Consider the following 19443-nt stretch of genomic DNA (forward strand, 5'->3'; position numbering starts at 1 on the left):
AGTAAGACAGAGGTGAGTGAATATAATATAATATGAATAAAATAAGATGGATATGTAAAAAGGCGGGTGGTGTAAGAAAAAAATGAAATAATTAAGAGAAAGTGAGTGAAAAATTGTAAATGTTGTTGGCTAATTAAGAGAGATAAAACGATAAATTTGCATGTCCAAAACCAGTATAATCACAATATAAATAACATTATACAAAACACTAAAACGGTATACCATTTTGGAACAGAGGTAGGAAGAGCTACCAAGTCATGCAATTTTATTTTGGGTAAACTAGTCCCTCCGTCCCCTTTTACCTCATAGCTTTATGCGTAAGTTGATTAAGTAACCTCATTATGAGAGAAATAAAGAGAGACCAAGTGAAAATATTGACCATTTAGGATATGGATCAATATCAAAGTGAGACCCGAAAAGGAAAATATGAGCGTATGGGGCAATAAAACAGGGACCAAAGAAGTAGTTTATTTTTGGACATTGTTGCTCTTCTTGGAACTAATTTTGAACAAGTAAGAGTTTAAGTCAACTATGTTAACATAAGCACTTATACATTTTCAACTATACTGACAGCTTCAATTCCCAAATTAATACAAAAGTTTAATTGATCATGCTGGCAATGCCGTATACATTATGAAAATTATTAAAGTAGAAATTACATCAACAAAGCATATTAATTAGTGAACCAATATATAGACATAAAAGAGCATTGCACATCTTTGCTTATCTACTCTACTTGAAGAAAAAGCCTAAGCTAGCTAAGCCTTTTCGACGCGCTCGTTCATATATCATGTCTTCCTTTGTCAAACGTTTCTTCCGTAAAAAAATATCCAAAGTCCCTACGCCACCTAAATGGCGGCCGAGCAGCGCCAGTCACCACTCGAGCTCCGATGAAGGTTACATAGCCGATAGATGGGAACTTTTAATGGGCCAAAATCACTGGGAAGGCTTACTCGAGCCACGACTCGATAAGGATCTCCGAAAAACCATCATCTACTATGGTGAGATGGCTCAGGCAACATATGACACCTTTAATCGAGATAAATACTCTAAATACGCGGGTGCTAGTCGTTTTAATAAGAATAACTTCTTCGCCAAGTTAGGTCTTGATTTAGGTCACCCTTATAAGTACCGTGTTACGAAATTCTTTTATGCAACTTCTGGGGTAGAAGTTCCTGATGCCTTTATATTCAAGCCATTCTCGTCGATCGAGCCATGGAGTAAGGATACGAATTTTATGGGATACATCGCGGTGGCGGACGATAAGTCTGTGGAGTTGTTGGGAAGGAGGGAGATTGTAGTGGCATGGAGAGGGAGTGTTGAATTCTTAGAATGGTTAAATGATTTTCAAATGTTTCAAGTTTCAGCATCTGATATTTTTGGGCATGATGGTGATGGGGATGGGGATGGTGGTGTGCCTGAGGTTCATCAAGGGTGGCACTCTATCTATACAACTCAGAATTTGTCTTCTCCCTTTGACAAGACTAGTGCAAGGGACCAGGTTAGTTCAATTCATACATCCTATATTCCTATAATTACTACTCCGTGAATTGGGATAACGTTAAAGTTTGTTTGGTTCAATTTATTTTGTTTAAAGCAGAACTTGTTTTCATTACACCAAAAACCTTTTTGATCAGTACGTTATTTAAATTTGTTGATAGCATAACATATACTTCCTCCGTTTTATAAAAATTGCAAAACTTTTAGTTTTGCCACTATTCATACACCAACTTTGACCATATATATTTACTAATTTATTCAAAGCAAATGTTATCAAGCAAATGTTATCAAGTAAAATATCGTTGAATTTATTTCTTTCATAATATTTCATCTATTCCGGAAATATCGCACCATTTATTTTTTACACTATTCACACTATGACTTAGGCCATTTTTTCTGATTCGTATGTAAGAAAATTTTAGTCATGTAGGGTCATGTTAGATTTGTATCGATATATATATTTTCTAAATATTGATTTTTTATAATTTTTTTTGCACACGATTTGAGATATTAGGAGTCAAAATAATGGTTAGAGGAGTAAAAGTCAACTATGGTACGATATTTACGGAACGGATGAAGTATTAAAATTTAAGATTTTTTAGACAACGATATATGATCAAATTAAGTTGTATTTTGACAAACGTGCTAGTCAAAGTGTTGTAACTTTTTTGAAACAGATGAGTATATATTTTGTCTGAAATAAGTTCAGATAAAACGAGTCAAATTAAGTTAGCAAAACTGACCTGGCGGTATCATTTTTATGTAATTTTTCTCAGGAGAAGTCGATTTTTTTTTGCATGGTCATTTAGTTATAATGTAATAGAAAAAACTTCCCCGCCACGTCTTCATCGTTGGATCAAAGTGGTTTACCGTTCCAGTTTGGGTATAGCTAGAGAGATTCTACGTCAAGTACGCTGTACGTTGAATGGTAGTTTGTACATGTGATAAATTGCATACTAAAGCTACTTCCTCCATCTACCTTTAACATCGATCAACATAGTTTTATCATTTTATTTTATAATTGTATCACTATATGTCTATATTACTACAAAGTACATCATATTATGCACGTAGTACGTAGGATTATATAATCACTAATTGTTGTGGGAGTTTTTCCTTTATATGATGACGAGGAGGTATCAGGTTCCACGTAGTGTCGAGTCCAGTCCACGTCGGCGGCGTACCTACAAAACAAGAATATTCTCGAAGGAATATTCCCTCCGATGCTTAAGTAAGGCACGGATTTTAAGGAAGATGTAATTAATAAACAGAAAGCATTAAAGTAAGTAGTAGAATGTTTCTCTATCTAGAATTGTGTGTCCATTTCTTGAGAAATGGGAATATTTATAGTCCCCCCCTTTTGGGGGAAATCCTAAGGTGAGCTCATATGATTGGTTGGTGTGTAAGATGGTGACATGTGTCACCATCATAAGACTCCCTATGGGCCATGGGCCTTAAAGTGGTTGGCATAATTAGGCCAGTCACTCATGAGCACATGGTGACTCCTAAGTGGCAGCCAAATAGGCGGCCAGCCGGTCAGGGAGTGCCACGTGTCTTACGGCAATTGGGCCACGTAAGCGAGGGTATTTTTACCCACATCATTTGCCCCTCAAGAAGGGTATTAAAGTAAGACGGTTGGCGTGATGCCCTTCCTTGACCCCTGATCTCCTGATTGGGCTTTTTGAACCGAGGAGAGTGCGCCACGTGGCGACCTTTCCCATTCTGCCCTCCCTATATATATGTGAAGAGGGGTAAATTTTTCATTTTTCACTTTCCAAAATTCACCTCTGTGCTTTTCTAGAGAGAGATTTTACAGAGATTCTTGGCGCTTTCTTCGATTCGGCCCATTCTCTTAAAACGAAGGAAAGACCGGACAAGCCTTTCGTCTTCTTTTCGTGACGCTCACCTGTGACGCCATCATCTCCTTTATTTTTTAGGTAAGGGCCTGATTTCAATAAGTTATTTTTTGTATTTTTGTTATTTGTCAATCTTGGCGTCGTCTATTTTTCTTTTGGAACAATGGCCTATGTTTCTCGAGCCGTTAAGGTTGGAGCTCCTGGATTTGGTGGTCTGATCTGCGCCGCACCAATATCCCTCATTGTTTCCTTTTAAGCCCGTCGTTAAGTTCGGCCTCCCATTGCGTCTTTATGCAGGACACGATGGCGAGGACGAAAAAGACGGAAAACATTGCTGACTTGCGGCTTAGAGGTCAGCAGATGGACCCTTCTTTCTCAGGAGGGAGATCCATCAAGGTGCCGGCGGGGGAAATAAGCCGGACTCCCCCAGGTGAGACTAGTAGTGCTCGTCAAGGAGATACTTACTTTGACCAGTTTTGGATGGAAGAGATGGAAGTTGGTCCATCGGAACAGCCCGCCGCCTCGTTCGATGAGTCGGAGCCAGATGAGAGCGGCGGCGAGGCTGTGGGTGAAGAAGCTGAAGAGGAGGTGACTGGAGTGTCTCGGGTTGTTGCTGGGGGCGTCCAGGGTGAGAATGCTCAAATCGATGCGGGTCATATTGGGGCTGACCCGAAGTGGCTTAAATGGCTGGAGAGGCATAAAGAAAATTATGCCGCTGGTATGAATACCGGCCCGGGCTATGATATGAGATTTCCTGAAAGTGAGGCGTCCACTATTTTTGACGTGGGCCCAGGCGAGTTCCCTGTATATGCTGGAGCCTTTAAAAGTGGATTACGCTTTCCAGTCCATCCCTTTGTGGAGGAGGTTTTGGATGGGTTCGGCATTGGCATCTATCAATTGTCCCACAACTCTTGGACGAACGTACTTGGGTACGTCGCCAAATGTGAGCTGTTGGGCCTGAAGCCGTCTTTCAATGTATTTCTTAGACTGGTGCGTTTTCAGAAAGTGAAGGGAGCCGAAGGTTGGTTCCAGTTGGCTAACAAAGGGGAGTATGCCACCACTTTTGACAAGCCGTCAAAACATCACTTCTGGAGAATGAGGTGGGTGGTGATGTGGACCGCCGACGAGGAGGCGGAGCTGAAGTTTAGCCGTTGGCAGCTAAATCCTTGCTTTGCAGGAGGGAAGGAGGAGTTTCCGGCCTTAACGGCGCAGGAATGGGATTAGATCACGGTCCATTTCCAGGCTGAGGAGGTTGTCCTGTGGAGGTTGTCCCCATGGCTGTAACTCCGTTACGGCAACACCCTCCCCCTGAGGGTTCGGCCAGGCGGGGGGACGCCAAAGGCGGAGCCGGCCTCAGCAAGAGAGCTGCGTCTCCTACTCCGGTGGAGATCCTCGATGGTGAGGATGATCCTCCATCGGCTCAGGCGGCTCGGACTCCTGAGGCGCCTCGTCCTCCTCCCCGCGGCAGAGATGATCCAGGTATGCTTAGGATTCTTTTAGACTTAGTTGTTTTTGGGTTAAGGACTTGCATAATCTCTTGCTTTTTCTTTGTATAGCTTCTGGTCGGCAGGCGGCATTGGACGATGAGGTCCGCAATATTCCTCCGTCTCGGCACTTCTCTTCCCGGGATAAGGCTAAGATCATCTCTTCGGTGATCAAGGCCGTGCCGAAGGAATATGCGGACCAATTCCCTCCAGCGGCGGATGCGCAGTTTGGGGCTATGCAGGCGGTCCTTTTGGATGTAAGCGTCCAACTTTTTGTTTCCCCTTTTGACTTAATAATTTTATCCCCTCTTACTTGTATTTTTCCACAGCTGCTCATTAAGGCTGAAGGCTTTAAACGCTGGCGAGCTGACGTCACCAGTCAGCTTCAGCGGCAGGTGCATAAGGCTACCGATGCCGGCGACTATGCCATAGCGACGGTAGAGAAGGTTCGGGTGGAGATGCACGAGACCATTGAAGCTCAGAGTAAGGAGCTGGCCGTCCTGAGGAGTGATAAGAGGCAGTGCTTGATCAAGATTAATGAACAAGTTCTTGCTATCGAAACTCTAAATGCCGAAGCCCTTTCTACCCAGTCGTTCCTCCAGGAGGCCGAGGCCAAGGTGAAGGAAGCTGCGAGCTTGCGCCAGCAAGTGGCCAGTCTCGAAGAGATGGTCTCGGCTTCTCAGGCCAAGGTTTCTCAGGTCAAGGCCGAGGCCAAGTTAGCTGCGGAGGAGGTGAGAGAGAGAACTCGCCGAGCCTGGGACGCCTGCATGGAGGACTTCTCATTCGCCTGGTTTGAGCGGCAAATTAAAAAGCAGGGTGCAATTATTGAGGCCGAGCAACAAGGTCTTCTTCCTCCCGTTTTTGAGGATTCCGACGCCGAAAGTGAGGAGGTGAACTCACCGGCTCAGGAAGAAGGGACTTCAGCTCAGCCAACCTCAAAGCCTGCTGTCGACGGTCCAGATGGTGTGGGCACGTCGACCTCCGCTCATTCTGCCGCTGCTCGTCCTGCTGGGTCCTAACTCCACTTCCCCTTATCAAAATCAAAATCAGTTTTTATGGCACCTAGAGCGTCTGTAATGAATACTTTTTATTTCTGTTTTAACGCCTAGGGCGTTTGTTTGAATAATTTTTAATTTTCTCTTGAATTTGGCGTCGTTTTGAGCGCAGACCAGTGGTGATTCGTCACCTTTTTATATTATCTTTTTTAGTTTGAGACTTTTAAACGCCTTCTCTGTTAGTTATGTCGTGTATGATTGGCCGTCCATTTTATGCCCCAGAGCAGGTGTTTGCAAGTCTCTGGACCAGACTCCCATGCCCAAGTTTATTTTAGTTGATTGATTGACACAAGTCAATCAATCAGTATGATTGCCGCTGAACTTGGGTATGGGGATTATTGTATGGCTTTTTGCAGTTGGATTACTGTTTATTTCGGCATGTAGGAGTAATCCTATTTGCCTTAGAAAATATTCGTTGTTAGGGAAACGACAATTTGTATGGGGGTTTGCCCCTGTCGTAAATGTAAAGCGGCATGTTTGATGCCGCGACATATAGGAATGAACCTATTTGCCTTAGAAAAATATTCGTTTTCAAGAAAACGACAAATTGTATGGGGGTTTGCCCCCGTCGTAAATTGGGCGCGGCATGTTTGATGCCGCGGCGTATGAAATATTTGGGGGATTTGCCCCAGTTGTTAATGTGAAGCGGCATGTTTAATGCCGCGGCATATAGGAATGAACCTATTTGCCTTAGAAAAATATTCATTTTCAAGAAAACGACAAGTTGTATTGGGGTTTGCCCCCGTCGTAAATTGGGCGCGGCATGTTTGATGCCGCGGCGTATGAAATATTTCGGGGATTTTCCCCAGTTGTTAATGTGAAGCGACATGTTTAATGCCGCGGCATATAGGAATGAACCTATTTGCCTTAGAAAAATATTCGTTTTCAAGAAAACGACAAATTGTATGGGGGTTTGCCCCCGTCGTAAATTGGGCGCGGCATGTTTGATGCCGCGACGTATGAAATATTTGGGGGATTTGCCCCAGTTGTTAATGTGAAGCGGCATGTTTAATGCCGCGGCATATAGGAATGAACCTATTTGCCTTAGAAAAATATTCGTTTTCAAGAAAACGACACATTGTATGGGGGTTTGCCCCCGTCGTAAATTTGGCGCAGCATGTTTGATGCCGCGGCGTATGAAATATTTGGGGGATTTGCCCCAGTTGTTAATGTGAAGCGGCACGTTTAATGCCGCGGCATATAGGAATGAACCTATTTGCCTTAGAAAAATATTCGTTTTCAAGAAAACGACACATTGTATGGGGGTTTGCCCCCGTCGTAAATTGGGCGCAGCATGTTTGATGTCGCGGCGTATGTAATATTTGGGGGATTTGCCCCAGTTGTTAATGTGAAGCGGCACGTTTAATGCCGCGGCGTATAAGAATGAACCTATTTGCCTTAGAAAAATATTCGTTTTCAAGAAAACGACAAATTGTATGGGGGTTTGCCCCCGTCGTAAATTGGGCGCGGCATGTTTGATGCCGCGGCGTATGAAATATTTGGGGGATTTGCCCCAGTTGTTAATGTGAAGCGTCATGTTTAATGCCGCGGCATATAGGAATGAACCTATTTGCCTTAGAAAAATATTCGTTTTCAAGAAAACGACACATTGTATGGGGGTTTGCCCCCGTCGTAAATTGGGCGCAGCATGTTTGATGCCGCGGCGTATGAAATATTTAGGGGATTTGCCCCAGTTGTTAATGTGAAGCGGCACGTTTAATGCCGCGGCATATAGGAATGAACCTATTTTCCTTATATAAATAGTCGTTCGTGTTTTCGGGAACGGTTTTTACAATTTAATAGGTGATCAGCCTATGTTTATGCTAATCTGGGCCTTTTCTTAGGCTTCAAACAATTAGGCTTGTAAATGTTGTGCTAATCTGGGGCCACTTCTTAGGCCTTTATTCGATTAGGCTTTTTGCATGCATATGTTAGATAAGTTAGTAAAGTGTAATAAATAGGACGAAACAAGAGTAGTATTATTTATACTTTGTAAGGCGAATTTAGCCGGTTACAAGGGAGACTACTACTCCATTAGGACCATTAGCAGCCGTTGTCTAAACCACAGATTCTTTCATAAAAGATAGTCAGAATACACCTTAGAAAAAGTATTTTTTGAGATTGTCTGCATTCCAGGTGCGTAGAATTGGTCGGCCCTGCATGTCCTGAATGCGATAGGTTCCAACTATGACCTCGTCATAGATCTCATAGGGTCCCTCCCAAGTGGGCGTCAGTTTACCCTGTTCGTTGGCTCGTCCCACAGATTCCATTTTTCGGAGAACAAAGTCTCCTACTTTGAGCACTCTTTTGGAGACTTTCTTGGTGTACTCCCTCGCCATCCTTATCTTGTACAGTTGTTGCTTCAATGCTGCATTTCCTCTTACTTCAGGTAAAAAGTCAAGGGCCAACTTCATCATTTCCCAGTTGGCATTCTCGTCATATAACATGACCCTTAGTGTAGGTTCACACATTTCTATGGGCAATACGGCCTCAGCTCCATAGGCTAACAGGAATGGGGTTTCGCCGGTTGAGTTCTTAGCCGTGGTGCGGATGGACCATAAGACGTTTGGTAGCTCATCGGCCCATAGACCCTTGGCTTCATCTAGTTTCTTCTTGATCCCCTCGGAGATGATTTTGTTAAAAGCCTCGACTTGGCCATTGGCTTGAGGTCGTCCCACAGAGGCAAAGCAGCTGTGTATGCCGTGGTCTGCTAACCACTCCTTCAGCTTAGGCGTCTCAAACTGAGGCCCATTATCAAAGACGATAGCTTGAGGTATTCCAAAGAGAATCATGATATTTTTCCAGATAAACGCCCTCACATCACTTGTCTTTATGTTCTTGAGAGCCTCTGCTTCAACCCACTTGGTGAAGTAATCAACAGCCACTATCACATAGCGCCGGCCTCTAGGGGCCGCTGTATATGGCCCTAACAGGTCCATTCCCCACTTGGAAAACGGAATGGGACTCATAATAGGAGTGAAAGGGTGGGTCGGCCTGTGGATGAGATGAGCAAACCGTTGGCACTTGTCACATTTTTGCACCAAGGCTAGGGCGTCTTCTCTCAAAGTGGGCCAGTAATAACCAGTTCGCAAGGCTTTCTCTGCCAAGGCTCGTCCTCCAATGTGGGAGCTACATAATCCTTGGTGCGAATCATCTAGAATTTCTTTCCCTTTCTCAGGAGTGACACACCCCAGGAGGGGTCTAGAAAATGACTTCTTGTACAAAACTCCATTCCACCATTCAAACCAAGAACTCTTCTTTTGTATTTTGGCGGCCAAACTTGAATCGTCCGGAAGCGTACCGTCCACTTTGTAAGCAATGATAGGGTCCATCCAGGTTGACGACCGATCCAGAATAGCTACCATAGGAGCACACAATTCCTGCTCAATACTTCGCTTATCCTTTATTTCCCAAAATACGTGACGCGGTGTATCACAGGAAGCCGAGCTAGCTAGTTTTGACAGGGCATCGGCCTGATTGTTCTCCGTTCTGGGAATCTGCTTAGCTTCAAAGCTCTTTAGATGTTCTATTTCTTGATGCACAGCTTGCATATATTTGATCATGTTAGGGTCCCTTGCCTCATAGTCCCCATTTACTTGACTCACAATGAGCTTAGAGTCAGAGAAGGCAAGTATCTCTTGAGCTCCAGCAGCTTTGCACATTTTTATACCGGCTAATAAAGCTTCGTATTCTGCCTCGTTGTTGGATATTTGGAAATTGAATCTCATGGCATACTCATACTTGTCTCCTTCAGGAGACTGATATATTATGTCGGCTCCACACCCGTTCTGGGTTGACGAGCCATCTACATAGACTGTCCACCGAGTCGCCACATTCTTTTCAAAAGTCGGCCTCGTCATTTCTGCAATGAAATCAGCAAATGCTTGTTCCTTGATAGCTTTTCGAGGCTCATATGAGATATCAAATGCATTCAGCTCAATTGCCCATTTCACCATTCGTCCAACAACGTCTATCTTAGTAAGAGGTTGTTTCAAAGGCTGGTCTGTGTATACCACTAGTTTGTGCGCCAGAAAATAAGGGCGCAGCTTCTTGCTGGCCATAAACAGCGCAAGTGCAAACTTCTCAATTGGAGAATATCTTAATTCAGCGTTTTGCAGGACATGGCTCACAAAATAGACGGGGAGTTGCACAACCTCCCTTTAAGTTAGCAAGACAGCACTCAAGGACCACTCAGAAATGGCCAAATACACATACAAAGTTTCCCCCCTTAAGAGGACTGACAAGACGAGGTAAGGTGTGGAGGTGTTCCTTTAATCGGACGAAGGCAGTTTCTGCCGCCTCAGTCCATTCAAATTTGCTCTTTTTCTTGATTGTGCCGAAGAAGTAATGACACTTGTCACCTGCCCTTGATAAGAACCGCCCCAGGGCCGCTAGACATCCCGTCAGGCGTTGGACTTCCTTGACTGATTTTGGCGACGTCATATCTATTACTGCCTGTACTTTATCAGGATTGGCCTCGATTCCTCTTTCATCAATAAGGAATCCCAAGAACTTCCCAGTCGTTACCCCAAAAACACACTTCTTTGGATTCAACCTCATCTGATATTTCGGAGCGTCTCAAAAGTTTCTCTTAAGTCAGCCAAGTGTTCTTCGCGTTGCTTGCTTTTTACTATCATATCATCAATGTAAGCTTCGATGTTTCGTCCTAACTGACAAGAGAAGACAGTGTTGACTAGACGTTGAAATGTGGCTGGCGCATTCTTTAAACCGAACGGCATCACTTTGTAACAGTATAGGCCTTGCTCAGTAAGAAATGACGTCTTTTTCTGATCGTCTGGCCACAAAGGAATTTGGTGAAAGCGCGAGTATGCGTCCATGAAAGACATCAAAGCATGGCCAGCCGTTGAATCTACCAACTTGTCTATCTTGGGTAGAGGGAAGCTGTCTTTTGGGCAAGCCTTGTTTAGATCTGTATAGTCCACACACATTCTCCAGGATTTGTTGGGATTCGGCACCAACACTACATTTGCCACCCAATCTGGATATTGACTTGGCCGAATGAACCTAGCCTCCAACAACTTCTGCACTTCTTCAGCTGCAGCTTTGTTTCTTGCTTCCCCATGATTTCTCTTCTTCTGACGAACAGGTTTTAAGGACTCATCTACATTGAGCTTGTGTACAGCTATGCTTGGATCAATGCCCGGCATCTCCTCCACAGCAAAAGCAAAAATGTCCTGGAATTCCCTCAGGAGAGTGACTAAATGTGCCCCAAGCTGGTCGTCAGGAGAGACCCCTACTGGCACCGTCCTATCTGGACGTGCTTCATCAAGGATGATTTCATAATGTCCACCAACCGGCTCAGGCCGCCTAGTTTCCATGTGAGCCGTGGCAATGGTAAAGGTCTCCTTCTTGACTTTCTCCTCCATCTCATCAAGTTTTCTTTTTGAGCTTGCTCTGGCTTCGTTAGTTTTCCCCCAAGCCTCGGGACTTAGCGTAGTGAGGTAACAATCTCTTGCTAGTTGTTGATCACCATGAATTGTGCCGACCTGACCTTTATCACAGACATACTTCATGAGCATAAGATGAGTGACGACCACTGCCTTGGCCTGATTCAAAGTTGGACGACCCAGTATGATATTGTAAGCAGTGAGGTCCTTTACAATTAGAAAGCGGACGTTCAAGCTCTTGCTTTGATGCCGGCCTCCAACTCGTAGGGGCAGAGTGATTATCCCCTGGGGGTGGATTATGCCGCCTCTGAATCCAATGATAGGATAATGTATTTTTTCAATTGTCTTTGGATCATGCTCAAGACGACTTAGACAAGCCGTGCTGATAATGTCTGACGAACTCCCCGTATCTACTAAAATACGCCTTATCTTGAGGTTTGCCACCTTCAATTCAATGACCAAGGGGTCGTCATGTGGAGTGGCGATCTTGCCCCTGCCAGATTCACAAATCTCCACTTTAGGGAAATGGTCAATTGGGGCTTTTCCAGACCACATGACCTGTACCAACCGGCTTGCATAGTCTTTTTGACCTCTCATTGTTGGTCCCCCAGTGGCTAAACCTCCTGAGATGACGGCTACAATCTCTGGATCAGTGTCATTGTCATCACGTCGATATGACGGTGACTTGCTTTTCTTGTAGAACTTTTTACCACTTCCTCCTGCGCTCGAGCTGAGATACGACTTCAAGAATCCCTTGGCGGCTAACCCATCAAGGGCCCTACGCAAACTCTTGCAATCTTTAGTTTCATGTCCCACATCACAGTGGAATTTACAGTAGAGAGAGTTGTCCCGCGTTTCCACCGGCGACTTCATTGGGAACGGACGATCAATCTCATATCTATCACTGACGTCCAGCAATATTGTGTATAAGTCAGTGTTATATTCAAACCTCTCTTTGTCGTAGGGGCGTCCCCTCTTCTGTCCTTGGGAGGCGTTTGCTTGATATCCTTTCTTTTCAATGGCCCACGTCCCATTCGGACGGTTGGACTTTTTCTCCGATTTGTCCTTCCGCTGGGAGTGGTTTGCAATCTCTGCTCCCTTAGACTCCTTGGGGACCAAACAGATTTCAGTGGCATGAATAAAGGATTCGGCCTCGTCCAAAGCATCAGCCATTGTTCTCACGCTCTTCTTCACCAGATCGAACTTAAAGGACCCCTTCTTAAGTCCCCTAAAGAAATTATCAAACGCCACCCCGTCAGGCAGGTCTGGAATCTGTCCTGATTCCAAATTGAAACGTCGAACATAGCTTCGCAAAGATTCGTCTTTTCCTTGCTGTATTCGACCCAAATGCATGCTCGTCTTTTTCTCTTCTTTATAAGCCATAAATCTTGCTGAAAATAACATCTCCAATTCGGCATATGTGTTGATCGTTCCCGCAGGCAACTTCTCGAACCATTTGGAGGCAACTCCTTTAAGAGTGGACGGGAAGTATTTACACCATGTTGCATCAGTAGTCCCCTAGACATACATATGATGCCGATAGGCCAAGAGGTGTACATCAGGATCAGACGTGCCATCATAGGCATCAATAGCAGGTGGTTTTACTTTAGGCTCCTTGGGAGCATTCATGATATCAGCACAGAATGGGGTAGTGTAATCGAGGATAATGCCGGCTACCCCTTGTTGAATATGGCATATTGGATCCTGCCTTCTATTCTGGGATGTTCTACGCCGCTCGCTGTCCGCGCGGCTGACATGAGTCCTGGTGAGACGGCGCGAAGGGGCAGCGAGGGGTGAATCTTGCATGACAGGAGTGGAACCTGTATCTGACAGCTCAGTTTCTTGGGGCCTATCTAGCTGAATGATCGGTATTCTTCGGGACGGTCCAGGTTCAGGCCGAGAAGTTGGCAGGATCTGACGCGGAGCTATGGGCTGGAAGGAAGTTCTAGTTCTGTCAAAGTGTCTGTCATGATCGTCATTTCGTGCTTGGTCTTGCCGCCAGACATTAGACCGAGTCAGTCCATTAAAGAATGGAATTCCCGTCCCCTGAGACTGAGAACGGATAATCTTGATCTCATCTTGTAGGGTGTCCATCTGTGCTTTGAATCCAGCTAGGATATCTTTAAGCTGCCCAGCAGACACAGGCAAGTCTGGGTTCTCTTCCATAACTATGTCGGCATCAGCCCTCAAGTGACCGCCTGGAGGAAACAAAGGTTGACCCGTCTCATCTTCCACTTGAACCTGCTCGGGTTGCGACTCAGGAGGAGGTTCAGGACGACCGTCCTGCCCTACAGACTGGTGGCTTCTGTCGTCCCTCCCTCGAGGAGGACGATCACCATTGATTGCGGTTTCGTCATTTTCGTTTCGACTGATGGGCGCGTCTCCGAAGTGCTGGACGTCTACCATGTTACCTTACCTCCCCACAGACGGCGCCAAATGTTGTGGGAGTTTTTCCTTTATATGATGACGAAGAGGTATCAGGTTCCACGTAGTGTCGAGTCCAGTCCACGTCGGGGGCGTACCTACAAAACAAGAATATTCCCGAAGGAGTATTCCCTCCGATGCTTAAGTAAGACACGGGTTTTAAGGAAGATGTAATTAATAAACAGAAAGCATTAAAGTAAGTAGTAGAATGTTTCTCTATCTAGAATTGTGTGTCCATTTATTGAGAAATGGGAATATTTATAGTCCCCCCCTTTTGGGGGAAACCCTAAGGTGAGCTCATATGATTGGTTGGTGTGTAAATGGTGACATGTGTCACCATCATAAGACTCCCTATGGGCCATGGGCCTTAAAGTGGTTGGCATAATTAGGCCAGTCACTCATGAGCACATGGTGACTCCTAAGTGGCAGCCAAATAGGCGGCCAGCCGGTCAGGGAGTGCCACGTGTCTTACGGCAACTGGGCCACGTAAGCCAGGGTATTTTTACCCACATCACTAATTATTTTGATCTAGTAATAAATCTAACAGTTTGGAAACTAATACCTTCTATCGAATTTTGTCTACATTTCATACTGTTCTTAACTAACAATACTTCTTTTAGAGTTTTTTTTTCCTTTGGAGTTAACCATTGACAAGGACGAGCTGTAGAGCTCGTGTTTTGAAATGACAACATGGATTAATTTCATAATAATTCAGCATTTAGAAGAAAAAAAAGAGGTGGACTTTTGGAGCATTAAAGAACCCGATTAAAATGACCATTCTCCAGATTGAAATGGCCCCCTTATTAAATTTACTTATGCCCCTTTTGAGTTTTATTTTTCTTGCATAACTAAAATGGACATTCTCCTCATTATACATTTATACTAGCTAGTAATTAGTTAATTAAGATACGTGCATAATTGCATATATAATGTTCACGTAAAATTCTTTAGGCCAAGCTCGAAACTTAAGTGCTAGGGAAGCCCATTTTTTTTGTATTCCCAGCTATTACATCCTACATTTATTTTTAATAATTACGAACATTGCATTTGGGTTGTGGGGGGTGGGGGGGTGGATTATGAATATTTGCATCAAATTAAATAAAGTTAATCACAATTAAACATGCAACGCATATCTAGTGTACTATCTAGCTAGCTCTTCTGTACTAACCAGTAACCATGAAGTTAAAAATATAAGTATATATTTTTATTAAATTAATGGGTTGGAGTTAATATATATTATCTGATTCAAAATATAAATTGTCACAAAAGTAAAAGGTTCATATTAAATTAATTATACCATTAAGTAATTGAGCCGGCAATAGTTTTAAGGTAAGAGTATGCGGAACACGACCTTGCCTAGACCTCACTTAATCCGCTTTTTAACTAATAATCCAATATGCTAACATTGTGGAGAACATGAACACAGGGTATAAAGAGTTTACGAAATTTGTGGTATACGACTTCATCAACTAATTAATGACATGATTTGACTTTGGATAGCATGAATTTCAAAAAAAATAAAAAATAACACGGAATATATGTAGTCTCATAGCGGTTTTGGATCCTTTAGAGTTATAAAATAACACGGAATATATATTATTGATTATTAGTTCTATCACATGTAATGTAACACGCATAAATATTATGCCCCTACTGAAATGAAGGGTTCCATTATATTTATTTACATGTCTTCCGTAATCTGAATGTAACAAATCTATCTAACTTATCTGAACTTTTTTTTAAGAGAATAGGAAATATATCATTAATAATTTGCCATCAATAATAATTAGTCCTAAATAACATACTATGTACTATAATCTAAAACATCAATATGAAATTATTCATCCAATTTACTAATGACGTACGTGCATGTATGCTTTGGAATCGCTTCTTTGATATGGTAGTATTCCAATCATAATCGACTTTCAATGACGTATTCAACATATATCTTTAATGTCTGATATTAGCAATTGAAATATAATTTTCATCTTAACGTTCTTTTTTATCTTAAATCAGTAATATTTTTCCCTAATACCTATAGATTTACGAAATACACTAAGAAAAAAATTTCCTCAAAAGGAAAAAAAATTATCTAACTTATCTGAAATAAGTTGTAATAAAATTTCCTTTTGGACTTTGTTTTTTGTTTTCCTAGATTTGTATTTCAATTAATAAGTTAAGTTAAGTTAAGTTAGTTTCAATTAATAAGTTAAGTTCAGTTTAGTTCAGTTCTGCTCCAATAAACAGTTCAATTTCAACATGTCCAGTTCAGTTCACCTCAGAGGTTTCCCGTCTTAAATTCAGTCTTAAAGAACATAACCTAGGTGACAAATAAATACATAGTATGGCAATATGACAACTAATTCCGCAATGAGTCATGGCTACATCTAACATTGATTAAATAGGTTTTCACAAATTCTTATTTACAAGGGTTGTACAATAAATATTGTACACCGAAGTAAAATTTAACTCAAAAATGCTTAAAAGTTAAGCTTATATATGTAAAAGTTATCTATTTTTTAGTGATAAATTTTTTCATTTTAATAAAACTTATTTGTTCAAAATCACTAATAATGTATAAAATTAATCATTGAACTCTTTAAAATGTTTATCTATCAACCTTTTTTTACTAATATAAAAGTTAATCAAAACTAAGTTAAAGTTAGCAAAAAAATGGGTAAAAGTTATCTTGGTGTATAATAAATTTATTGTACATCTTGTGCGCGCAAGACCTTTTGATATATTTTACTCCACCTAATTAGTTTTTCTTTCCTGTGATGAAATTAAATGCAAGCTAGGTTCTAACAGAGCTGACAAAACTAGTGGAACAATACAAGCACGAAGAGATCAGCATAACAGTGACAGGCCACAGTCTTGGCGCAGCCCTCGCAACATTAAACGCAGCCGACATTGTTGCTAACAAAATCAACCACCCAAAAAACTCACCAAAATCCAAACCGTGCAAAGTTACGGCCATACTATTTGCTAGCCCTCGAGTCGGAGATTCAAACTTTAAAAAGACATTGTCAAAATACGACGATCTAAGAATCTTACGTGTTCGAAACGCACAAGACTTCGTACCTAATTATCCTTTAATCGATTATACCGATGTCGGGAAGGAACTGATGATTGATACAACTGAATCGGCGTATTTAAAAAACCCGAGGCTTCTTTCTGTATCTCATAACCTCGAGGTTTACTTGCATGGTGTGGCGGGGAGTCGAGGGAGTGAAGAAGGGTTTAAGTTGGTTGTGGAACGTGACGTGGCGCTTTTGAATAAGTTTTATGAATTTTTGAAAGATGAATATCTTGTTCCGGTTGGTTGGTGGGTTCTTAAATATATGGGTATGGTTCAACAGCCTGATGGTTCTTGGGTGTTGATGGATCATGAAATGGAGGATGATGAATTGATGATTAAGTAACATTACAATACTTCTATCCTAAAAAAAAGGATCTTTCTCATTTTACTTGTCCTATTTTGACCAAAAAGCTCTCACAAAAATTGGCCAAAATGGGTAACTAAAATGAGACCAAAGGAGTATGGTGTATGGTTTTCAATGAAACTCGATCGTACTTGTCCTATTTTGACCAAAAAGCTCTCACAAAAATTGGCCAAAATGGGTAACTAAAATGAGACCAAAGGAGTATGGTGTATGGTTTTCAATGAAACTCGATCGTTGAAGATCGCTTAATTAATGTTTATGTATTGTGTTTGTGTGTTATTGTACGTATTACTTTCGGGTATAGCTATGATCTGATCAATGACTATATATTTTAATTTTTTGTATTGTATTTACAATCTACTACATTATCCTAAAACAGACATTAAGTTTCTCTAAAAAAAACAAAAACACCAAAGATAAGAAGTGTCACTTCCTAGTACGTGTAATATTTTCCTACCAACATTTTTTTCTTTTTTCCCCAAAATTTTCTAAAAGTGAAACTGATAGAATTAACTTGACAGAGGAAAAAAAAATATATACATGGTGGTTATGGCAATTACCTACCATAACATACTGCAAATATGGAACAAAATGAACGTAGAATTAACTTATAGACCCGAATTAATTAACTAATATTTGACGTCTTCATTTACCTAATAAAAATAATTAAGCTAAAAGATCTTGACTTCCAAACATAAGTCATTTCATTGTGCAAATTTTTTTCCACCAATTTTTTTTTCCAAAAATAAAACTCTACTTTATTTATTTTTTCCTTTTATATAAACTTTTCTTAAAAAGTATTTAGTTTACAAATTATGAAAATAATAGATGCGAAGTAACATGTAATATTAATAGATTTATCTTTGTAAAATGTAATTTTATATTTAGTTGGACTTCGGTGTGAAGTGACACTACACTATAACATGAACGCGTTACATCCTCCCTTTGTTCCATATTGTTTTTCGCTTTTCCATATATTATGCAGATCTCTAACAATTCCACTTGTATGGACCCGGTCCACCATATAATTAGCGTGGACCAGGGTAATTATGTCATTTTCTGCGCTGATTATGATGATATCGTTTGATTTCACGTGATCTAAAAAAATAGAAAACGCGAGACCCAATTTTGATCAAAACCCTAAAATCTCTCTCTCCTCCAGCAGCTTCTCTCTCTTTGAGCTTCAACAATGGAGTACGATTTAATCAATTTGAATATCGATTTAAATCGCGCAATAGAAGAAGAAATGTATAATTATGAAGGTAATATTCTAATCCAAGTAACTACGAAGAATCATAGTAACTTTTATACTGATTACGTAATTATTATTTTTTTTAGAAAATTTAGAGAATCATAGAGAAGTATACAACATTGATGATGAAAGCATATCTCAGCAAGTTATGGTTACAGATCATTGTATTGAAGAAGGTATGATATAGTATCTCTTAATAAATATATAGTAACTGTTACTTTAATATAGTTATCCTCTTATTTAATATAGATGCTATAATAGTGTACACACATTAAAATATTATAATTGCAGTAGAGTAATTATAACATATAAAGAGGAACTATATTTACAGTAGAATAACTATCACATATAAACAAGACTTATAGTAACTTTAGAGTAACTATAACATATAAACAGTAACTATATAAAATTAAGAGTAACTATTACATATAAACAGTAACTATATTAACTGTAGAGTAACTATCACATAAAGAAAGAAACTATATTTATAGTACAGTAACTATAACATATAAAGAGGAACTGTATACTGTAGAGTAACTATCACATATACACATGACCTATAGTAACTGAAGAGTAACTATAACATATAAACACTAACTATAAAAAATTAAGAGTAACTATCACATATAAACACAAACAATATTAACTACAAAGTAACTATAATATATAAAGAGGACTATATTTAGAGTAAAGTAACTATAACTTATAAACAGTAACTATATTAACTGTAGAGTAACTATCACATAAAGGAAGAAACTATATTAGAAAGAAAATATATTTATAGTACAGTAAATATAACATATAAAGAGGAACTATGATTACTGTAGAGTAACTATCACATATACACATGACTTATAGTAACTGTAGAGTAACTATAACATATAAACACTAACTATATAAAATGAAGAGTAACTATTACATATAAGCACAAACAATATTAACTGTAGAGTAACTATAACATGTAAAGAGGACTATATTTATAGTAAAGTAACTATAACATATAAAAAGTAACTATAACATA

General features: G+C 40.8%; 1 protein-coding gene across 1 annotated transcript; it reads left to right on the forward strand.

Moving 5' to 3' along the window:
- The first annotated feature begins 753 nt into the window (after positions 1-753).
- Positions 754-17485, forward strand: LOC110795954 (phospholipase A1-IIgamma). The gene is made up of 2 exons (XM_056828487.1): positions 754-1501; positions 16526-17485. Exons 1-2 carry the CDS (start codon positions 791-793, stop codon positions 17147-17149), a joined length of 1335 nt encoding a protein of 444 aa, XP_056684465.1. The 5' UTR covers positions 754-790; the 3' UTR covers positions 17150-17485.
- The last annotated feature ends 1958 nt before the right edge of the window (positions 17486-19443 follow it).

Source organism: Spinacia oleracea, chromosome 5, assembly GCF_020520425.1.
Source record: "Spinacia oleracea cultivar Varoflay chromosome 5, BTI_SOV_V1, whole genome shotgun sequence".
Lineage (NCBI taxonomy): Eukaryota > Viridiplantae > Streptophyta > Magnoliopsida > Caryophyllales > Amaranthaceae > Spinacia > Spinacia oleracea.